The sequence below is a fragment of the Diadema setosum genome, chromosome 9, assembly GCF_964275005.1.
Source record: "Diadema setosum chromosome 9, eeDiaSeto1, whole genome shotgun sequence".
Classification (NCBI taxonomy): Eukaryota; Metazoa; Echinodermata; class Echinoidea; order Diadematoida; family Diadematidae; genus Diadema; species Diadema setosum.
Window position 1 is genome coordinate 38,124,113 of NC_092693.1, and position 24,179 is coordinate 38,148,291.

At 39.1% G+C, this 24,179-nt stretch overlaps 1 protein-coding gene across 1 annotated transcript; it reads left to right on the forward strand.

The window, feature by feature from the left end:
* The first annotated feature begins 413 nt into the window (after positions 1-413).
* On the forward strand, positions 414-24,179 carry LOC140233374 (E3 ubiquitin-protein ligase AMFR-like). Its single transcript, XM_072313479.1, has 15 exons — positions 414-777; positions 3,345-3,616; positions 5,344-5,436; positions 8,514-8,678; positions 9,862-10,014; positions 11,716-11,756; positions 12,797-12,929; positions 14,137-14,270; positions 15,047-15,157; positions 15,629-15,837; positions 16,859-16,959; positions 17,723-17,836; positions 19,304-19,545; positions 20,951-21,127; positions 21,911-24,179. The coding sequence occupies exons 1-15, from the start codon at positions 513-515 to the stop codon at positions 22,215-22,217; spliced, it is 2,517 nt and encodes an 838-aa protein (XP_072169580.1). The 5' UTR covers positions 414-512; the 3' UTR covers positions 22,218-24,179.

A 24,179-nucleotide genomic window follows, 5' to 3' on the forward strand; every position in this document is an offset into this window, starting at 1 on the left:
GACATACTTATGTACCATACAAAAAAATGTGTAGCTTTAGCTTTATTTGTGTTGGCTTGTTCTTTTAATGTAATTAGATTTTGATGGGATACCATTGCTTTCCTACATTTCTTTTTTTGTTTGAAGCATTGCTGCATTTGCAAAAGTCACAGATTACCCTTGTTCCAGTGACAGTATACTCGGCAAAACTGCAATGGAGTAATCATATTTTGTGCATGTATTCACACATTTATGAAGCAATTGAGCTTATGTGCAGCTAAGAAGTGATTGATTTGTGCTTGAAAGTTCAAGGTCAAATTTACTTAGGGCATCAGTGACCAAGCATCAATGTACATGTACGACAAACATGATATAACCATATTTCTGTTTCCTCTACTTTTAAATTTGTACAACAGGTTATTGAAGTGAAAGCGAGTCATTATTTCCAAGCTTAACTCCAGCGATTGACAGGATTCGTATGTTGCAGCAACCAAGCATTTGGACCAAGTGACGGCGTACTTTCAGTCAACAGAATGCCAACGGCTGCAGCAGGTCAGCTTCACCTCCCACCACTACAGACCTACATAGCCCTCAGTCTCCTGTTCTTGGCCTGGTCAGTCCTGCAGGCCAGGGAGGGCCTGGTGCTACTGGAGACCATTCAGCATGAGGCAGGTCAAAATCACCCGAGCCCCACCCCTCTTCCTGATGGAGTCAGTGGACCGGAGAAAATGGAGAGCGAAGCTTTGAACAGGGACCCAAGCTATGAAGAAATCCTACTTCATTGGGGGAATCTCAAGGGTATGTATTTGTTTTGACTGTTGGCATGGTATGAGATAGCGGGAGTTTGGCTATTATAATGCTGCGTTTACACCATGTTTCCTACGGCCATGGCAATCACATTTCAGGCCATTGTCTGTGGACAAATAGGATGGACATTAGACAACGCAGGGGACGGGATGGGCAAACATGACAGGCAGTGATTGCCATGAATAGTCATACTGTGTCAGATTTTTAACCTTTTAAGATTTGCCACAGCAGTCACGGTGCTGATAAAATGGGGCGAACGCATCAAAACACGACAGATGGTAATAGACCCGCAGTCCTTAGTGAGACGTGACTGGAAATACAGTAAGTGTATTCTAGCCTGACCAGATAATGTGAAAACAACATCTGATAGCTACATGTGCACTGGAGTGAGGACTGGAACAAACAAGACTAGAATACAGAGGGGGCAAAAGAGGAGACTACCCCACCTACTCACGGCACACTACGTTTCAGGCAAATGGACTGCCTTGGCTGCCGGGAACATGGTGTAAATGTAGCATTTGCTACTTACACTGTCAACATAGAGAATTGTTTGGCCTGTTGATGTGATTGCTTAATTGCGTTGGCTTTCTAACGAGATATAAAGTCGGTGATTTGTCTTATTGAGATAAAACAAAAGCAGGAAAAGAGGTTCAATTACCAATGGGAAGAGTGTATGTCTGTGAGAAACATTTGTTAACTTGGATGTGCAGATAAAGGAGAAAATGGGTAGAATTTTGTGTATATGAGCTGCATAGGATATCCTTTCGGGGTATTTTTGTTTGGTCATTGGCAAAGGCTGGTGCTGTGTCCAGTATTGACCAGGAGGCACATTTGAATCAAGATGAACAGTCGGAATTTACTAGCTGGCTTGTGGCAAGTCGAATTCACTTTCAAGATCTGTACTTCTCTGGGGCTCCCAATATTTAATGCAAGCAATGTGGTTTATTATGAATTCAAGAGTGATATTGCACCAGGGTGGTCATTTGTACTGTGCCTTTAACATAGCACCCAACCTCTTATTTGGTATGTGCTAAAAGCATGCATGCTAGGGGACTCTGCTAGCTGATGATAATGCATACATGTATAGTAATAACTGTTTGATGGTTGACTGGTAACAGTCTTGATGCTGGGTGTGAATGATTCAGAATTTTTAGAGGTAATGTTCAGTATTGGAAGCTTAACCCGTTGAGGACGGGCTGATTTGCTATAACACGCATTTCCCATAGACCCCTGCCCGAGTATACTCGGGACTCGTCCTCAACGGGTTAATGACTCTGTTCTGTCAGGTTTGACATTTAACCTTGTACATGTGGTGTGCTCAGGCACCAAGGCAAACAGCTTGTTCAAGCTGCTTTATCAGTGTTCAATTATCTATCCAAACTTGACCTGCTGTGTAGATAAGCAGGTTCGCTCAGGTGTAGCAATATCCCATAGTCCAACAGGAAGGCAATGGGGACTCAGTAGGAATGGGGGGTGGGGTGGGGGGGGGGGGGGGTAGGTAAACTCTTCAGTGATGTTATTCAGCGAAGAAAGCACTCTAGTGTGCAGGCCAACCAACAAACAAAGTACAGTCAACCTTGCCTAAGTTGAATCTATTTGCACTGAAGAAGTTGTTTCGACTTAGAGAAATTTCAACTTATGATGGATTGAAATCAATAGAATTTAAGAGGACTTGGAAAGATCTTCGACTTAGGTGATTATTCGACTTAATGTATGTGAGGGTGACTTAAGCAAGGTTGACTGTAGTGCAGTGGCAAAACTAAGTATTGATGAGCACTGGGATTTCATTCATTAAATACAAACACTTAAAATAGCTAAAGTTGTGTAGAAAGTCACAACTACCTATAGTGACTGAAGATGATGTTTACATCTTAAGTAATCAATGTTACTGTGTAGTTTCCAAAAATATGCTGTGCATGCATCCCTGCATACAGGTTGTAGATACCAGTAAATACCAGTCTGTGTTTCCACTGTATTCCTGTATAGATAGGCAAGTTATAGAAAAGTATACTGTAAAAGCTGTTACTTTTGCGAATGAGGAGGTCACAGACATTTTTGCTACATTTTCGCAAGATGTTGCTTTCATGATTGGTCATCTGAGGCTATCGTAAGTGCACAAAGATACTATACATTGTACCTATTAAGCTTGTGGCAATATTTTCATGTGATGTTAAATTGGCAGCCCAACAATGATTTGTGAAATTTACAAAAATGAAACTCGTGCAAAAATAGCAGCTTTTACAGTATGCACAGTTGTGTGTTAATGAAGGGTTTATTTTTGTAATGCCTCCACCACACAGTTTGCAGAAAACTTTACGTAGGATATTTGTTTCCAGCGTCTATATTGTCTGTTTACCTTGAATCGCCATGATAAGTTTGCACAGATATAAATAGTACCTGACGAATAAGAGAGGCTCTGATGAAATTTGACTGTCAAGAGGTCAGAGGTCATAGGCTCAAGGTCAAAGGCTACAGTGGTATGGTGTGTATGTATACATGCATGTTTTCCCGGGCATTGTCTCAGTGATCTGTACTGCCTCCAAACACATCACGCTCAGATTCCTCTGGAGGAGAACAAGAGCAGCCTATGTCTAGACTAGCGGGTGACACTGTGGAAGGGGAGAGAAACGAGGTGCCAGACCCGGGACGGGACGTCATCCAGGAGATCGCAGAGGCCCAGGAAGCCGGGCAAGGAGAAGCCCCTCTTCCACCACCGGACCACGAGGCGGCCATCTTGCAGAACCTGTCACTTGACTTCGGCATTGATCCCGACGACAGCGACACGGTCAAGATCATGAAATTGATGCTGCAGGATTCTCTCTCTGTGGTTGTAAGTTACATGCCTTGCCTCTTTCACAGATGCTAACTTTTACTTTTTTTGCAAAATTCATGTACTGTTTTTTTTTTTTGCTAGGAATACTGTAGCTTTCATGGAAAATACTGTGTTGCTACCCATGTCTATTGCAGGAAATGTAGAAATACTGTTTTCCACTCTAAAAAAAAAAAATTGCCTTTCAACCTTCAGAAAACTGCATTGGTGCTTAAAAAGTTATGATTCCCTGCTGCATGTATGTCATGTATAGAGATATTGTCCCTTTTTTGTTTGAGGGGGGGGGGGGGGGGGGGTTGGTCATCGGTACCTGACGTGCGCTTGGTAAAGTAGGCGACCGTTTTTACCCAGACTACAATCTACTTGTACATACATACTGGTAGATAGCAAAGGTAGTGTACATTTTGTCTTGTATATCTTGAACAGCTGTGCGAGTTGTTTTGTCTGGGGGTGTCAGACTTCATGTCAACAGAGATATCTCGGAACGGGATATTGAATGTACAACATGTGACAAAGCCATATGTCAGGAACCTGGAGTCAGTGAAGTAAAGGGCTGGATGTAGTGGTAAACCTTCAAATGAAAGAAATTTATTGATATCATTTGTGGGCGTATGTTGGTTATGAGACTTCAAAAGGTCTGCATATTTGTGTAATAGATTACATAATGTGGCTTTTTCTTTTCTCTCGGCTTACAAACTGAAGATGTCAATACAGCTTCAGCCAAAAATATGAGAAATTCTGCGTGTAGAAATCACAAAAGTGCATCATAGGAGACATGCTGTATGTGGCCACTAAAAACAATTCCCTCTGAGAGAAAAAGGCATGTTCAAGAACCTGTGTATTGTGGCCACCTCTCCATAATGGCAATTTTTAAAATCTCTCTTGGGTGGCTGCTATAGACAGGTTTGACCGTATTCTCTATTTTTTGTTGTTAAAGTATTCCCAGGCTGGAAAAAAAGGGCATCAGTGCCAGGGGCGGATCCAGGAATTCTGTAAAAGGGGGGGGGGGGGGGGGGGGGGGGGGCAACTAATATTTCTGGTGCCACTTCCGGGTTTCATTTCCTTTTTTCCTTTTTATTTCTTTTGTTTTTAACGAAAAATAAAGGGGGGGGGGGGGGGTGTGTGCCAGCTGCGCCCCCTCTGGATCCACCACTGAGTACACAATTTCCTGTAAATAACCACATGGGTTCAGTTATCCTGTAGGCTGTTTACATAGGCTCACACACAAAGTGATTACTGTATACGCCGAATATTTCGCGAGGTTATTATTTTCGCGAATTTCGCGAGTCCGGTGCTATTCGCGAAATTAAAGACATGCGAAAATATTGACTCTGATCCCGATGTGAATGTGACGTACGCATGTACACTTATCCGTTCAGTAAAGGACTCCACGATTGCGAATTCAACCCCTCGCGAAATTGTCGGGAAGTCCCAATTCGCGAAAATTTAGACTCGCGAAATATATGGCGTATACAGTATCTGTGTGTGGAGATACAATTTGTAGCTACCTCTGCATTAAAGCAGTAACTGTAACACAAAGCAAAGATCTCTTAAACCCAGTGTAATGACCTCTCTTTACGTCATAAAATCTTTTGTTCGAGCCCGCTAGAGCTTTTTCTGCCTCACCAATCAGCCAGTCTGAGGCTGCCATTCTGAAAGTGAGGCACTTACTGGGAGAAAGAGGTTCTTCATTGACTGAATCCCAATTATGTTTGTTCTTCACGCAGGTTGTGATCAACATGTCCCTGTGTTGTCTGATCCTGCTCGGGAAGGCTATCCAGCACATTGTGTTTGGAGAACTCAGGGTCATAGAACGCCAGGTAAGATAGTGAGTTGGGTTACCTCCCTTCATGCCTGCTTATCCCCATACCTACCTACCTACCCCTCCCTTCACTTCCCTTGAAAGTGTAATAGGAGCCCCTGCTCTCAAAAGACAGTTTGGAGCTCTTTACTAATTGATACTCATTGTAGACAGGTATTGGGGGGATGTTAATACATTGAAAGAGAGCAAGCCCCAATTTTAAAGGGATAGTATAGTATTGTTGGAGATTGAGCTTTTAACTTTTTGCAAGATACTAAGAAACCACATGTGAAATGTTACAGAGCATACCATTCTAATAGGAATTCAAAGTTTGTTTGATGAAAATCGGTTTTGAAATATCCAAAAACAGAGTAAAGCAAAGCGATCCTATTAGAAGGTGGGTCCCATCTTTTATTAGTATCCTCCTTTTTTTTTGGATATCTCAGCCATTTCAAAACTAATTTTCATCATGTCAACATTGAATTCCTCTTTGAATTACATGCTGTTTCTTATTTCATAAGAGGTTTCTCATTATCTTATCAAAAAAAAAAAAATCTGAAAATAGGTCACAACCAAAACTATACCATCCCTTTAAATACCATCCATTTAAATGTATTTCATTAAGCAACCAGGCAATTTGATCTAATTCTTGTACAGCAATCATAATGTGTCACCTGCTATCTTGAAATCAAATGCTCCAGGAACTGTAAACAGCTTGCCAGTGTAACCTCCTTTCATGAATGATTGGCACTTCAAACACTCATTCACTATTGTCTCACTTAATTCCCTTTGCTTCGATATATTTTGTTCTCCAAAAATCATGTAATATTGTTCTGGCTGTATACATGTATTTCATGCACCACTTGCTCATACACAAATGTCCTTCACAAATGGAAGCCCTGTATGTGTCTCAAAGAAAAGCAGTCAGTGTTTACAGAATCAATGATCTTTAGCTGAACTTTGATCATTTGAGAATCAAACAATGCATTTCACTGTATTGTCCTGCTAGAAGCATGTTTATCACATCCTGCCCTCAAACTAGCTTATAAATAGAAATCATACACATGCAGTTTTATAATGTCAGAAATTTGATCTTGTACATATAAGAACTGCTTCAGATTTCAGTCTCAAATATTTCTTGTCCCATCTGTTGTTTAACCCTAACTAGGCCGGGGGGGGGGGGGCCTCCGAGGCCCCCCCCCCCTCGACGTTCCGCGCGATGAATCGCTAACGTGAAAAGCTATCGCCGCGACGTTTCATGACTTTTTTCTTTTGAGTCTCCCGCATCTTTTGACACCAAATTTGCGATGCCCGGGCGCGCGGTTCTGAAGTTGCGCATAAATATGTACGTGCATGTCAGACCAAAAATTGCTCAAAAACGTGAATTTGTGTACAATTTCAATGCAAACTGTGCTTACAGGCAAATTTCATTAAAGCACGATTATTTGGGGGTTTTATTGATCAAAATCAAATAATAGCATATTTTCTTGTTCGGAACAATGTCGCGGACAAGTTTCATCGAAAAAACAATGAAAAACATAAAGTCAAAAAAACAAAGAAATACATAAGAAATTCAAAAAAACAATAAAATACTTAAGAATTTTTTTCTGATGCCGCAATTTTTTTCTCTTATATTTGCTCAGGACACTAAAAAGAATATTTACACAAAAAATGTGCCCATTTTGAGCTTTATTTAGTGATTTATACCAAATTGTCTGATTTCATGCATCATTATGCATAAATTAGCATAATTTAGCATAACTGATAATTTTTTAGTAAACTAACTTCGTGGTACCGTAGATTACATCATAGGCAATGTGTGTGCCAATTTTCGTCGCAATCGCGCGGTCGACGGCCGAGATCTGGAGGGGGGGACCTGGGAGGCCCCCCCCCCCCCCCGGCTCTATGATCTACCTAAATAGCCCGGCCTAGTTAGGGTTAAACAGTTTGCATATGTTTGTATTAAATGCTGCTTATAGATCAGGGTATTTGCAGCCTTATTGCATTTTGAAGATTAGGGACCATTCTTAATAATTCAATATGCTCCAAAAATGGTTTGGCATTGTAATCTAATGTATGTAGGCATATGGCCCAAATTTTTCCTTAATGACATCATAGGACTTTTTTGCACTTCTCTTGCTATTCAAGACTATTTATGGAGAGACACTTTTTTTTTGTTACATTACAGTGGTATCACTTCTAAAATAAGTAATCTGTCCAGTGGCAGTGACTGTGGAGAGTAGAAAATATGTCAAAACAATGTAATGTTTCTTCTCAATGTTTCTAAAGTATTCCCAATGAGAGGATGAAGTTAACAAACTATTTGTGGCAATTTTGTGATCTAAACAACCCGTAATTTGAGATACCATGATGGTCACACCCCCCCCCCCCCACCCCGAATCTCTTCCAAAAAAGATGCCCTAAGGTTATGGGTATATGGTTATGAAATAATGCATCACTTAAAGGACAAGTCCACCTTCATATACATATGGATTGAGTGAATGCAACAATATGAGTAGAACACATCAGTGAAAGTTTGGGGAAAATCCGTCAGTCCGTTCAGAAGTTATGAATTTTTAAAGCATCTGTGCAATCACTGCTGAATGAGGAGACTACTACAGTGTATGATGTCAAATGCGTACAACGGTATAAGGAAAATAAAAAGAGAATTTCACAAAACTTTGTTTTTAATAAAGTGCACATTTCTCCGACTCATTACTGACATAATGTTAAGGGAAATATTATTTCCCTTGCCTTCTGGAAGAGAGAAGTTGAGTGTTTTGTTATGCGAGAAAAGTGAAAATATGTTGAATTTTCTTTATGCTTTCTTTATATCGTTTTACTCCTGTGACATCACAAGTTATAGTAGTCTTCTCATCCAGCCGTGACTGAGCAGAAACTTAAAAAATTCATAACTTTTGAACGGATTGTCCGATTTTCCTCAAACTCTCAGTCTCAGTGATGTGCTCTACTAATATTGCTGCATTCACTCAACCCATATGTCTATGAAGGTGAACGTGTCCTTTAAGTCTGCATGGAATTGTGTGTGAATAACAATTATGATGGTAGTGATTTTTTTGTTCATCTCACATACAGCACCTACGTGACAAGCTGTGGAACTTTTCGTTCTACAAGCTGATTGTGGTGTTTGGAGTTCTCAATGTGCAGACCCTGGAGGACCTCATCCTGTGGGTCAGCTGGTTTGCCGTCCTGGCCTTCCTTCATGGCTTTGCCCAGCTGTCCAAGGAGAGATTTGAATATGTGAGTCCAGTTTTCTCCACAGATTTTTCTCCTTCCCACCACTAGAGGGCAAACTATACAATGGTGTCAGTGATTTCATGGGGGCTGCCATTACCTACGTAGTAATGGCAGACTTTGCTTACTGAAATAACATTTTAATGGCATGTATTACGTGAACTTATGAACTTTTACGTGAGTACGCACTTCTAGACTTGGCTGCTCCTCAGTTGCTCGTTTGGTAGCATGTTAGCACGAGGGGTGAGCCCACCGCCTTGTCATCTTCCAAGTGCTCCCGAGCACTCACAAAGCAATAGTACAGGGCATATGCATACTCTGCACTCTAGCAGTTACTGGGAAAAAGCTCTTTGGTTTTCTCCCATGTCATGTGATCATATCCAGTGAGGGATTCACCTTGACTGACACTGCTCAGAGACTCCAACTCTCTTCCACTTTGAGGCCATTTTTGCAAAATATTCCACTCTCAAGTTTGACGTTCTGCAGCTTAAGATGTACTTTCTCCCGATTAGTATTTAGCTTTCCCCATCCAAACTATGTCTCTAAACAATAAAACTAAATTGAGACACAATCAGGTATTCATGATCTTTTTTCATGGATTATACTTCATTTAGTTCTGTCCTATATATTTAAAAATCAGGCTAAGATAGCACCAATGTGCAGATCTGGACCATGGCCTCAAAGGAACATTATCATTCTTCATGCTTGTGATGTGCTCTATGCACATGTAATATTGTGCACATGTTTGCGCAATCAGAGTCTCCAATATGCTAGGAGGTCCAGGCTGGAGAATCTGCATTTTGAGAGATGCTAGGTTGGAGTCTTTAACTGCACTTAACAAAACTGTAAATGTTAGCATAATTCAAAACTCTTGAGATTTACCACCTTTGGCATATGATGTATAAATCTTAATGTCTAGTTTTTATGTCATTTGGGGTCAGCACTGGTCAGCTAGATGGTTTTTAATATTACACTCCTTTTTCTAAAAGACATAAAAATTAACTTGCAAAGAAATCTGAAACCTACTAAAAACTATGCTTGTCTTTTATTGCAAGTAAGATTGAAAGCTTATACATATATTATAGACTTTAACATACAGTTTGTATAATTCAGAAGAGAAAGATGCAAAAAGAAGATTTGTTGTCTTTGTATGAAAGTTTGCAATCCTCTTCTTTCTTTCCTCTCTCAGTTATCCTTCTCACCTACCACACCAAACAAGACTCACGGCCTGGTGATTGGATTGCTGCTCCTCATCCTGGGTGTGACTGGGTTGCTCATGGCATGCAGCTTTTATCTGTGCTACCAGTTTGACTGGAACTTCCTCTTCTTCATGCTTGCAGAGGTAAACATTAACCTTGAAAAGTCTTATTTCAATTATTTGTGGCCGATTCCAATTACTAGTGCCCCATTAGCCCCCCCCCCCCCCCCCCCCCCAAGAAGACATGTTTAGGATGAAGTTGTGTTTCAGAGTGACTTAATTCAGATGAGCCTTATCTAGATGCGGGCCAACTTTAACATCACAAAATTTGTATAGTATAAAAATGAGTCGTTAGCATGAAACTTTAAATCCTGTCTCTGCTGGATGTACTGTATAAGCTGTTATTTGTTGGCACATTTCTGTCTTCAGTAAGTTTTTCTGTAGTTCGTTGTCAGTTGTGCAGATTCACAAGTTTTAGAATTAGTTTACATCATAGAAAATAGCAATGACATGTAACCACTTCCCTACAGAAATTGTTCTTTCCAAAGCTATATAAGGCTTCAAGGTCTGTTGCAATTAAGAGATTTGCCATACGTCTTAAGCTATCTCTGATTGATACAGAAAGGCCAAGTCAATTTGATCAAGGTCCTTCCCAGGAGAGCAAAAGCTGTTTCAGATCTCACCAACATTATGAGACAAAGTCCAGTCCTATCTAATTTGTGTTAATACAGTGCTGAAATGTTATTAGAGCTAATCTTAGAATTACATTTTTGGGACACGATTATTTACCCCCATGTGGATATGTTGAGAAATTTATGAATCAGAGCATCAAGTAAAAGGAATTTTCTTCTGAAATGAATGCTCAGGTCCTGTTTAAGTTGTAGATTGATAATTGTGTACATCACATTCAGCATTTGCTCGACAGGTTCACAAATGTAGTGTTACGGACATTACATTTTTAGCATTGCGGACATTACAACTTTGTCCACTTTTTAAAGTCCCAATATTCATATTTCAATACAGTTCGTATCTCAGACAAGGCTAATATTAGTTGGGGGTTTTTTTTGGTTCATTCTTAGCCATAAACCACTTTGAAACAAATGCTGAAGTGTTGCTGAATATGGAATAATGAGAGTCAAAGATTGTGTGTTTTTACAAAAATTATGAAAAATTTTGCCCAAAAATGGGATTTTTTTTTGTTGAAAAAAAGAGAATGGCTAAATGCACTGCAATTGTATCAAAATAACCACTCAAATGAAAGAACTTGACAAGTTTTAGCATTTGATACTAAATTTGTCCCTGTAGCTCATATATTTTTCAAATTATTGCAGATTTAGGATTTTTAGGAAAAGGAACATTTTTTTTTGCGGAATTGCCCATGTACTTCTTGACAAAGTCAGATAAATCAAATGCCAAAATCAAAATTTACTGTGCAGATGCAAGTACTGATATTGTTACACTTTTGTAATTTTTTTTTTTTTTTTTTTTTTTTTTTAATACAGCTGTATGTCATATCTGCACTAGGACCCCATTTCTTTTTGAACTAACAACAAGATCCAAATTGTAAAAATGCAGGCTGCATGTAACACCTTACAAGGCCATTAAACAGCATCACCTCTTTTTTCCCCCTCTTATTTAGCAAAGTTTTGCTCACAAGGGAGACCCAACAAATGCAAATATGTTCAAATGAAATGCTCTGTACACTGGTGTTTTATTTGAGATTTAATTATTAGATTTTCATACTGATATGTGGTTTGTCTGTCATGCTACTGTTTGAATGATTGCAATTGAAGGTCTTGGCCAACTCATCTCTATTGAGTATTCTTATCTGTTTCCTTCTTTCAGTGTTTCTTGGTTGCTGTAAGAGCCATCTATGTACTGGCGAGGTGAGTATTGATAGGTCAACCTTTGTTGTGCTATGCAGGAAAATTGTGAATGTTGCCATGTTAAAACATTTCAAAATCACTTAATGATAATACAAAAGGAGGCCCATGAGAAAGCAAAACCATAATGTGACAAAAAATATGTAATATGGCATGAGAATTTGAGGTTAAGAAATCTCTGTTTCATTAAGATGTTTAGAGTAACTTGGAACAACATGAATTGACTTCTTATGTCCAGCAATATGTTACATGTTACTTACGATCAATGAACATAGTATTGAGCCTATCATTAGAGAGAGTGCCTTTATTGCTTGTAGTCATTTCATATCAAAGCACAGTATTGCTAAAGGAAGAGGCCATTTTAGGCAGTGATATGACCTGAGGCATAGTGAGATAATGCATAGTATCCTCAGCCAAGAGCCAAAACAATGTGTTTTTTTCTTTGCAGTAGTGTATTTCTTTTTGATACTAGAATAACAAATTAGCATAAGCTATTGTCTCACTCAACTGAGCGAATAAAAAAAAAGAGGATAATTTATCTAGTCTCTCAAGATACATATCTATATGTTGAGCACTGAGATTTAGTCATTCTGTTTGTTTGTTTGTTTTAAACTGCTCTAGTTAGGACGAGGGTTAAGATTAGAATAGATTTCCGTCTTCAGAGTTGTAACAGCCTTGATGCCATCAAATCTGAACTAAAGACCTATTTGCGAATGATACGTGACATATTGTGGGAGCAGGTAGCCTATGAATGTTCTTAATGGATAATTGGTGCTATATAAATGCTGTTCATCATCATCATCATCATCATCGTCATTATCATCATCATCATTACCATTATCATCATCACTATCGTCATCGTCATAGTCCTTATCATCATCATCTTCATCATCATCACCATCGTCATTATCATCATCATCATCATCATCATCATCATCATCATCATTACCATCATTGTCACCGTCATCATCATCATCATCATCATGTTGAGCATAGGGATTAATTTGCATTGATTTGTCATTTTTTTTAACCACTCTTGTTAGGTATGCAATCCACCTGTATGACCTTCACCATGAGGGCGTATGGGAGAACAGGGGTACCCTTATCTACCACACAGAGCTGGTCCTCGAACTCATCACACTCTCCCTCGACTTTGTGCATCATCTCCACATGTTGGTAAGTAGCTCAAGAATTTTATTTCACTGGCATTGCATTAATATTAACCCTAACTAGGCCGGGCTATTTAGGTAGATCATAGAGCCGGGGGGGGGGGGGGGGCCTCCCAGGCCCTCCCCCCCTCCAGATCTCCGCCGTCGACCGCGCGATCGCGACGAAAATTGGCACACACATTGCCTATGATGTAATCTAAAGTGTCACTAAGTTAAATTTTTAAAAAATTATCATTTATGCTAAATTATGCTAATTTATGCGTAATGATGCATGAAATCAGACAATTTGGTATAAATCACTAAATAGAGCTCAAAATGGGCACATTTTTTGTGTAAATGTTCTTTTTAGTGTCCTGAGGAAATATAAGAGAAAAAAATTGTGCCATCAGAAAAAATTTCTTAAGTATTTTATTGTTTTTTGAATTTCTTATGTATTTCTTTGTTTTTTCAACTTCATGTTTTTCATTGTTTTTTCGATGAAACTTGTCCGCGACATTGTTCCGATCAAGAAGATGTGTTATTGATTTAAATCAATAAAACCCCAAAATAATCATACTTTTATGAAATTTGCCTGTAAGCACAGTTTGCATTGAAATTGTACACGAATTCACATTTTTGAGCAATTTCTGGTCTGACATGCACATACATATTTATGCGCAACTTCAGAACCGCGCGCCCGGGCATCGCAAATTTGGTGTCAAAAGATGCGGGAGACTCAAAAGAAAAAAGTCATGAAACGTCGCGGCGATAGCTTTTCCCGTTAGCAATACATCGCGCGGAACGTCGAGGGGGGGGGGCCTCGGAGGCCCCCCCCCCGGCCTAGTTAGGGTTAAGGGTTAAACCCACATACATATATTAACACTGTAATTAAAAATTGACAAAATGCCCAGCATGGATACTTTTGATATTGCCGGTAAGCATGCAACACATCATACTTAACTCCGATGGGCTTGTGCGATACGATGCTTCCAAGTGCAGACATACTGTAAAACCAGAAATTTTCACAAACATGAAACTTAGGCAAATTTTGCAAGAAGACAAGATTCATGGAAGTAAAATGCATGCAAAGGGTTTGTCCACACATTTCATTGAATACCAGTGGCGATTCATGAAAGTTTAATGTGGCGAAAATGGTTGTCGGCTCCGATTTGCAAAGGTTTCATCTGGTTGTACATTATTTTCTCACCAATCCCCACCACTCTCCCTCCCCCCAGCTCTGGGTGAATGTGTTCCTGAGTATGGCCAGCCTGCTTATCTGCATGCAGCTGAGACACCTCTACTATGAGATCCAGCGCAGGGTTCAGAGGCATCGCAACTACCGCCGCGTCTTGGCCAACATGGAAGCCAGGTATGTGGTGTGCCCCCTACAAGAAATACAACATGGAAGCCCTGTCCTTAATAGCTCTACAGATAGAGCACCTATCCAAGATGTAACTCACTGTATACAGGAACACTTGGCAATGTTCTTATTTTCGCAACTATTATGTGCAAAATTGAAAACTCATGTGAAAATTTGGCCAGCCATAAAACAAATGCTCTGATTATCATCTGCATGGAGAGAAATCACTTAATTTTCTCCTGAAAAGGGATATACTTATTTCTCATTCTAGTACTGTACTACTGATCGCAAATTCAATCATTCATGAAATCACAAGCGATATTGTCTTACAAGTCCGAATTTATGGAATATAATGCTGGCAAAATGTAGACATGTACAAAGCATATAACTTAGCGGCATTGTCACTTTGATGGGAGTTGCTTAAAGGTTTTCTTCACAGATTCTTCAGAAATAAAATTGATTTTTCACCTGTCTTGATCAAGTGATACAAAAGTTTGTGAATCACGCTTGCAAACTGATTTACAGTACTCGTCAAAATGGTGACATTCTTGTTTTGAATCAGTGTTAAGAACGGAAAAAGGAGTTGTGATAGTTATGGCTAGAAATGTGAAATGGGTTGTGCCTGCTTACAAATCACCTGAGGAAGGAAGAAGTGAGACCACTGCTGTTTATCACGTGACCATGAAAGAAAGCGAGGTACACGTGTAGCTCTGAACTTGATTCTTAGTTGTTGATGAATTATTGGTCACATTCCTGTCAAGCTTTCAACTTCTATTTGTTTGCAGGTTTCCCAGAGCAACGGAGGAAGAGTTGGTTGCCAATAACGACGATTGTGCCATCTGCTGGGAGGAGATGCGAGGGGCTCGAAAGCTTCCCTGTAATCACTTCTTCCACGAGTGAGTAAAAAACATCAATGCCCCTAAAAGCTGTGTTGGTTGTAAATGGGTTTTGTGCCAGAGAATTTAATGATAATATGGACCTGAATTTTTACTTTGTCGTAACAAAATTTTGAAATAGCTTTGTTTATTGTAATGGGAGCGCCTTGTGATAATATTGAGGAAGTTTTATTCTATATGTGTGTTGTAAGTTTATGAATAGATTCATATCATGATATGTGTATGAGTTGTAGACAGAATTCCAGTGACATTCATATTATGTTGAAATAGCATATTTTTTTTTTTTTCATTACGGATATATTTTAAAGACTTTAAACCAGTACATGTAAGTGAGTTATGTCTGGCAGAGTGAAAGTACTTGAATATTATATTTGCATGAAGAATGTAAATGTGCAGTGTCCTATAATCTGATGGTATTACTTAAATAATTTCTCCTACGCCTACTGTTTTAATTACATCCAACCGCTTTAGTTCTTGTCTTCGATCCTGGCTGGAACATGAGACCTCCTGCCCAACCTGCCGCCAGTCTCTCAACATCCAGACCACGCCCTCTCGCCCCTCCCCCCAGAGGATGCCCAACAGACCGCTCGGCCCCGGTGCAAACCCCGCCATGATGGGTGGGGCAGAGGCACGCCCAAACCCGCCTGTCAACCTCCGGAATCACTTCTTCCATTTTGATGGTCAGCATACCTTAATCTTCTTTAATACCTATCATATTATGTGTTTGAAGTTTGTATATCCCTTGTGCAACCCTGTAAATTAGATTCCTTTGCATAAGCTGGTGTATTGCAGAGGTAGGCAATCCAGACCTTTCCACAGAATAGATTAACTGGAAACTTCTTTGTGATGAAGGGGGAAACAATACTGTAGTTTTCCAGTAAATCTATTCTGACCCCCCCCCCCCAAAAAAAAAAAAAAAAAAAAAAAAAATCCAACTGTTATTCTCAGTACAGAAGGAAACACATTCTCAGGTGACATGGGGTTAGTTTTTCATTTCTTCTAGAAAATCTGAGGTTTATGACTGCAAGATTGCATACATGATATCAGGATACGTTATTCTTCGACCATGCAAAATTTTTTGACGCTTGCATAAGGGATATACTACCTTTTTAAGTATCATTACTTGTCATTTAAGGAGTTGTTTAAGAAGAAATCCTGAAGAGTTGGTGTCATTCCCCTGTCTTCTGAGTGGTAACTTGTCAGTGTCTGTAGGGATATACATGATGATGGCCTGTGAAAGGATAATGCAGTGCTCATGTACTTCTTGTGCACACAGCGAAATTGATTCTAATCAAAATTGATTTTAACACCATGAATTGATATGATGAAATAACTGCTCCAAATGTTTCAATTTGAAGACTGACATCTGACGCCTGATGTGTGACAAGTAAAGGCATTTTGATTTCACTGAATTTGTCACAAGTAATTCTTGCCATAGAAATTTATCATATACCCATAACTAAGAGACATTTTTTGTATGAATGTACAAAACATATCTACTGAACTGATGATAATATATATGCATGCTGTCTCCCTAATATTTTCGCAATACCTGTGGCAGTGTAGGAAAAACAAAAACAGAAAAGTCAAAACAAAAGTCTGTCAAAGATATATGCATTTTCGGACGCTATTAATTGTTATCACCCATCCAGCAGATGACACAGGATCCAGATTTGATATGAAATCTTTTCTCATCTCCAGGATCCCGCATCTTCAGTTGGCTTCCCAGCTTCTCAGTGGAAGTGACCCATGCCCACATGATGGGCAACCAGACCGCTCACACCTCACAGCTGGACAACATGGTAAGACACCTCACCTTCAGCACTCGTCATCATCTTAGTGAGGTGTAGATTACTTTGTTGACACTCATAGAGTACCAAAGTGTGATGTTAAAACCATTCATGGTTCAAATATCATATTCTTAACAGTAGTGTTGCTCAACATGCTCACACCTTTTTCCAAACCAAGCTATAACAAAAGACTATGGCATCATTACTTGGTTACTCTTGTTTGTCAGCCTATGGTGTACTTACCCAGTTTATATGATTTTTATCTAAAATAAAAAAAAATGTTCGTCAAATGCACACCAACACACCAGTCATTCTATGTTGTAAACCTAGGATTCATCTGTTTGTTTGATTTTTTTATTTACCTGTTTTTTAATTTCATGTTATTCTGTCCAACTGTCTTTGGATGATGCTCAGTTTGAATTTGTGAGAGGCTTCTTTTGTATCTTTATGTTATAATCTGCTACTAATGAGAAATTTAATTGAGATTCGTGAGTAACATTGTACACTTGTCCAGAAATTCACTTACTCTGCATTTGCATGTGTGTTTGTGTGTAGTTTGGCAATTTTTTTTTTTTTTTATTTGTAACATAACAATCTTCATCTTGTGCCATTGAACATGACAAAGAAATCAAAATGAAATACAGAGCAAATTAAATCAAATTTCTATTGTCTGATTGAATTCAATACTTTATTATCTTACAAGAGAAGCTGATATAGATTTTGTGACCCAGACGTGTCTGATTGTTTCTTTGTTTTGTGGAAAAAAAAATTGAAGGCGAGGCAAGTGGCCCAGATGTTTCCCAACGTACCCTACAACTCCATCCTGGCAGACCTGCGCATCACTCGTTCCATTGAGTTGACCGTTGACAACATCTTGGATGGGAGAGTGGTGAGTGCCTGAAGAAGCCATTTTCGTTATTAGCTCATGTGCACATTCCAGAAAATGACCGTCCTTTTCTCTCATTTGGTAAGACACTTAACTTGTTTTCAAAGGGACACAATGCATGAGTTTTCCCAACATGACAATTTGTGGAATTTATGTTAAAAAAATGAACCTGCATTGATCAATAACCAAGAAGGCTCGTCAGTTAACACTTGGCGAGGCAGCCATTTCATTGTTTTGTATTGAATGCATTAACAAACTTTTTCTATCATAATTACCAAATACTAGGCTTTAATGAACTATTACTGTCCGATAGATGTGTTTATAAGAGTTAATATGAGTAAACATGACATCACAGTTGCTTATCTCATTGAACTTAAAAAATCAACATGCCTGTTACCCTTTTCTGCTCATGTGTAGAGTAAAACTACCAAATGGTGTATAGATGACATCTTGCACTGTCCCTTGAAAACCTACAACATATAACTTCCCCCTTTAATCAGTCTGCTCTTCAGAATGTTAGTAATGGCCATTTGTCTTTGTCATACTGAAAAAGTGGATATTTTCCTGCGACCAATTTTTTGCGCTCGGCCGTGTACGAAGAGTTTCGCGTGTTTTTAATTCCGCAGAATTAAGACATCAACTACTGGAACATATGGCAAGCAAAACTATTCGCGTGCTTTAGTTTCGTGCTAGTTTCTGGTTGCATGAAATACGCGAAAATTTCAACACCGCGAAAATTTCCACTTTTACAGTATTCCTTTAGTGGCATCCCAAGCTGAGTATTGAAGTGCCTTCAATTCTATAACCCCAATATTCACTTCAATGGCTTTGGATCCATATTGAGTTCGTAAATGCATAAATCACCGTTTCTTGCCCAGCCGGTTCCTTGCATATTACAAGTCATGTACTAGTAATTCAGAGTATGATCTTCATGACCTTGATGAGTGGAGTCGAAAGGATTGTGGTGGGATTGAGTTTGTTGGCTTATAACACTGACTAGTGTGACAAACCAAGTGTAATATGCAATTAAAGGAATGATGCAATACTACCAATGTAATATACCAGGAAAACAAACACAGCATGTGGTAAACAGATTGTATGATGTCATGGACCTTTTGAATTACTTTTTGATACGTTTCTAGAGCAGTTTCTCACTCTCCCCAAGTATGAGTATACATCAAAGCGAATGCTAAAGGCCAGAATATTCCATTCATATGACCTGTGATATAAGTGTCACAATTTCTTTGTTTTTGCAGTCTATGTTATGGCCTTCACATCATAAGTATTGCAAGAATATTTAGATCTACAAACACAGAATCATCCTTTTATGACTAAGATTTCTTTCATTGACTCATTTCAAAGATCAAACCATGTAATAGCATTTGATTAGGTGGATTTCACAATGATGCAAGAATATGATGCTCATATGTCAGTGCTTTCAAATTCTCCTCATTGTTATGTAACCACCAGGCGACGATTGGACTGGGAAATGATGCTGGGAGCGGGGCTAATCCTGGAGGCACACAGGGAGATACCTTTCCCCCCTTCCAGCCCACCCAGAACCCCACCCAGGATGATGAGGGTGGGATGCTATACAGACAGACCAGGCAGCCAGGGGAGGGGGAGGTAGGGGAAGGGTCTGGAGTGGCAATGACCGATGGTATGGATGGCTCGGAGGACAACGCAGCCAACTGGAGTAGGCCAAATATTGGGTGAGTTCATGGTCCCCTGATCTTAGCCCCTCGTTTGTATAGCAATTTTTTGTACCTTATTAATAATTGCTCTGACAGAATGCCTATTAACAAGCTGTGCTTTAAAGCTTCCCCTTCATTTTCAACATTGTTTAGTTGATATGATGCAGCTTGGCTTCACATCATATAATATTCTGGGATTGTATTATATTTTGATATGTGTAAAATATGTGTATTGTTTATAGGTTTGTTTTGTTTTTGTTTTGTTTTTTTGGGGGGAGGCATGGTATGTTCTGTACATTTATATTTTTGTTGAAAATGACCCCGAAATGAATTAATGAAATGAAATGACATAGCTGTAGCAATCTTTCACGAGACATTGGAATTGTATTGGACAGGAAAAGATAAAGCAGAACTAATATATAAATGACAATGTATTCAGATGACAGATGAATGGTGATTGTCTTATATGGCCGTTTCGAGTACCACATTCACCAGTAATGAGGCTGCACTAATTTTCACAGAAATAAAGCAATAAACATGGAGTGTAGCCTATACGCCAGTACAATCAAACTATGGTCTATCCAATCCAGTGAATCACCTGCTTAAGTAACATGCATAGCCATGTCTTGGACTATGCAGTATGCCAATGAGCAACTCCATGCCATCCTTACTAACAACAAATAGATAATTTGGGTACAACAATGAGTTGGGAAAATGTTGTCATACCTTTATCCTGACACTATATGTAAAGGGGACTGTGCTGGTCATTGAATGGAGGGTACTAAAGGTTAAATGACAACTTCACCTTCACATTACATGTGGATTGAGTGAATGCAGTAATATTAGTAAAACACATCAGTGAGAGTTTGAGGAAAATCAGACAACCCATTCAAAAGTTATGAAGTTTTGATGTTTCTGTGTCGCCATTGCTGGACGAGAAGACTACTACAGTTTGTGATGTCACATGCTTAGAACGATATAAAGAAAATATAAACAGAATATAAATGTAAAGAAAATATAAAGAGAATTCCACAAAAGTGTGTGCTTTTTAGTATACATTCCCTCAACTTGTTGCTGATGTATGGTAAAGGTGATAGTATTCCCCCTGCCTTCTGAAAGAGGCAAGTCATGTGCTCTTTTAGTATGTGAGAAAAGTGAAAATATGTTCAATTTTCCTTCTATATTCCTTATATTGTTCTACATGTGTGACAGCACAATTTGTAGTAGTCTTCTCATTCAGCTGTGGCGGCTCTGAAACTTCAAAAATTCATAACTTTTGAACGGATTGTCTGGTTTTCCTCAAATATTCGCTGATGTGTTCTATTTTATTGCTGCATTCACTTACTCCACATGTATATGAAGGTGAATTTGTCCTTTAATGTTCACCTCTTCATCCATGTGATTCCCTCCCCGAACTGCCCAGGTTGTCCAGCAGTGATGGTGAGACAGGGACGGAGCAAGCCAGTGACCAGCCCACACCCGAGCAGGCAGGAACCAGTTCGGGATTCCCTAGCTACTCCAGCAGGTTTTCAAAATCCTCCTCAGAGAGAGAAAGCATGCTGAAGCAGAGGAAGGAGAAGATGCTGCAGTTAGCCAGAAGGTAGGATGAATGATTTGGAGATAGATAGATAAATGGATAGATAGATAGATAAACAGACAGATAGACAGATTGATAGATAGATAGACAGATAGACAGACAGACAGACACACAGACAGATAGATGGACAGATGGATAGATAGATGGTATAGATAGATAGATAGAGGTAGATGGACAGATGGATAGATGGTATAGATTAGATAGATGGGTAGAAAGATGGTATAGATAGAGAGATAGATAAATAGATTGATAGATGGATAGATATATAGATAGATAGATAAACAGACACACAGATAGATAGATAGATAGAGATAGATGGACAGATGGATAGATAGATGGTATAGATAGATTAGATAGATGGTATAGATAGAGAGATAGATAAATAGATAGATAGATGGATAGATAGGTAAATAGATAGATAGATAGATAGCAAGATGAATAGATGTGAGTGTGTGTGTGTTTTTGTAATTCCATGCACAATTTCTCCTAGGCAGAAAGTAGATTTGTTATATGGTGATGTTACTGTAAATGATTCTCTCAGGCAAGGGCTTGCCTTAGAAAAATATCAAGAAAATGTGGTTCAAAATTGAAAACTATGTCATTGTTCTTTTGTAAGTTTTGGCATAATACATGCCATTTCCTGAATTACTTGCTCTGCATCAGTATATTGTTCGGTCTGCAGAGATTAGTAGCCTTGATGTGTGGCAAAAGATGATGGAAGTACAGGATAAATGCAGTAGAGAACTACTCGTTACACCACACTGTATGGTTAACCTTTTCTTACAGAAAATTTCAAGAGAGAGAGCAGCGAGAGATGGCAGAGAGCCAACAGCAGCTGTTATCTTCATCAGCATCAGCATCAGCGTCATCGTCATCCGCGTCATCGTCGTTGCCAGCAGCCAGTCACCAGTCTACCTTGCTGCCTGCTCAAGACCCCGCCCCTACCGAGGCAGAGCCTTCCTTCTCCGCCGCCCACGCCCCGCTGGCCTACGGAGCAGCGGCGGGTCAGACGGAAGAGCAGAGGCGGCGTCTGAGGGCGGCCACGTTGGAGGCTGCCCTCCGTAGGCTGCAGCAGCAGCAGGCTCCGCTCTGAGCGTGTGGCATCATGGGAACTATCGTGAGCTCGGCATTCTGGGAGCTGCCATCGTGAGCTCTGTGTTGAGAGACATGCCCGCTACAAGAGAGGAAAAACTGAACCTTGATGAATTTCCGCACCTCGGAAAGCGTCGAAGTGCCATCAGTGAAGATGTGAATTCTTCCGCAGATTTTTGTGTGATTGGTCGATGGACTGATTGAGATCACTGGAAAGAGAGAGACAGGGATTTCATGGAAATTGCTCAAAAACCAGAACGGAAATGTTGAAACTTGACTGAATGAGACTGCTTGGGGAGAAAGGAAGAATTGTAATCAGAAGAGCCTGCATAGGATGTCCTCCACAACAGCCCAAGCACTGGAGTGTAGGTTGTGGGCAGTCACATCAGCAAACTATCATCCACCGTGCTCTGAATAAACCAGCTTTGGTGTAGAAAAGATGGTATGATTTGAAATAAAACTTGTACAAGTGACGTCTTCTCCTGTTTCAAGCTCTGAGGAGTTGCATAGATCACTATTTTTGTTAAGAATTATTTTTCTCTGGCACGGATCATTCATCCTTGTTGCTATTCATTGTTTTTCTTGCATTTTTCCTTACAATTTCCTTCATTTCTCGTTAAGATGTGATGAACTTTGAGGCGAATTGTGTGACATTGAGTTGCAGCCATTTTGGCCAATGAATGATTTTCTTCCAGCAGGAAAATTTGAAGGAAGTTTTGAAAAGAACTAATTCTTTTCTTTTTTATTTTCATAGTGTGTGACAGACACACACTAAATGTAAATTTGATGTATATTACCATGTAAAACAAAGCTGAATGACATTTTGAATTTGAGATGGAATTTATATATTTTCATTTGTCTATCATGATTTGTAAAAATTTCTATGTCAGAGAAATGTGATATATCCAGAGTCATGGACATACTTTCAGTGCTGAGCTAAATGTTGTAAATCAGCATGAAAGGAGATGATAATTATTTTTGCCCAAAAAAGCCTTCAATGCAAGAAAAAGACAATGCACTAATTTTGTTCTTATTGTTGTTGTTATGGCAACTTTGCTAGGATATAAACAGACTGTGTTAAAATGTGTCACAATTCATAACTTTTGGGACAGGATAGATTAGAGGTTAACTATGATATGTTTCGTTGGACAAAGTTTTACTGTGGAATTCATAGTGGTTTATTATTTTTCATTTATTTTTTTGTTTTGTGTGTGTTTATCGGTCAATTCTGCATTCTTGTAAATCCTGTTGGTTGGGATTACAGATTACGTTGCAATTTTCACAATGCAGTTGATCCAAGCTCCATTTTGTCTGAGATTACATGTTAATTCAGGCAGAATTTAATTTTTGCGACTTATTGACTTTATAAATGCAGCTGGGGTTGTAAGTATCTTTAATAAATCCCACACCCTGCCTACATGAACACTTGTATGTTCATAATGTGAAGTAATTCGACAAATTAAACTTACTTCTACTGAATTAAGTACTTCATAGCTTGTACGGTATAAGATTCATTATACATGGACTCCATCTTACTAAATGCCACGAGGACTTGATAATCTGAAGTAATATTGTTGGTGTTTGCTGTTATTACCTTTTTTTGGTGGAAGGTGTTACAATGAAAATGCTGAACATGATGTAGAAAACAAAAATTAGGAAGATTTTTGACCATTAAAGTTCTGGTAAACCATCGTATACAGTGTCACTGCAATTTCTCACCATGTTGTTTTAACTGGAATGCAGATGAATACATGTAGAATGAAAGAATAAAGGGTAAATGTTTTGAGGAGAGAATGTAGTTACAGTAAGTTTTCTTATATGCTGTAACTCTCCATGAACAAGATTGTATGCTTGATCTGTATTATTATGAACACCATGTGATGAAGAAAAACCTAGCCTGGGATTTGGGACCCACATCACCTACTGCTTACGTAATGACAAAGAGCGAGCATACAATTTTTTT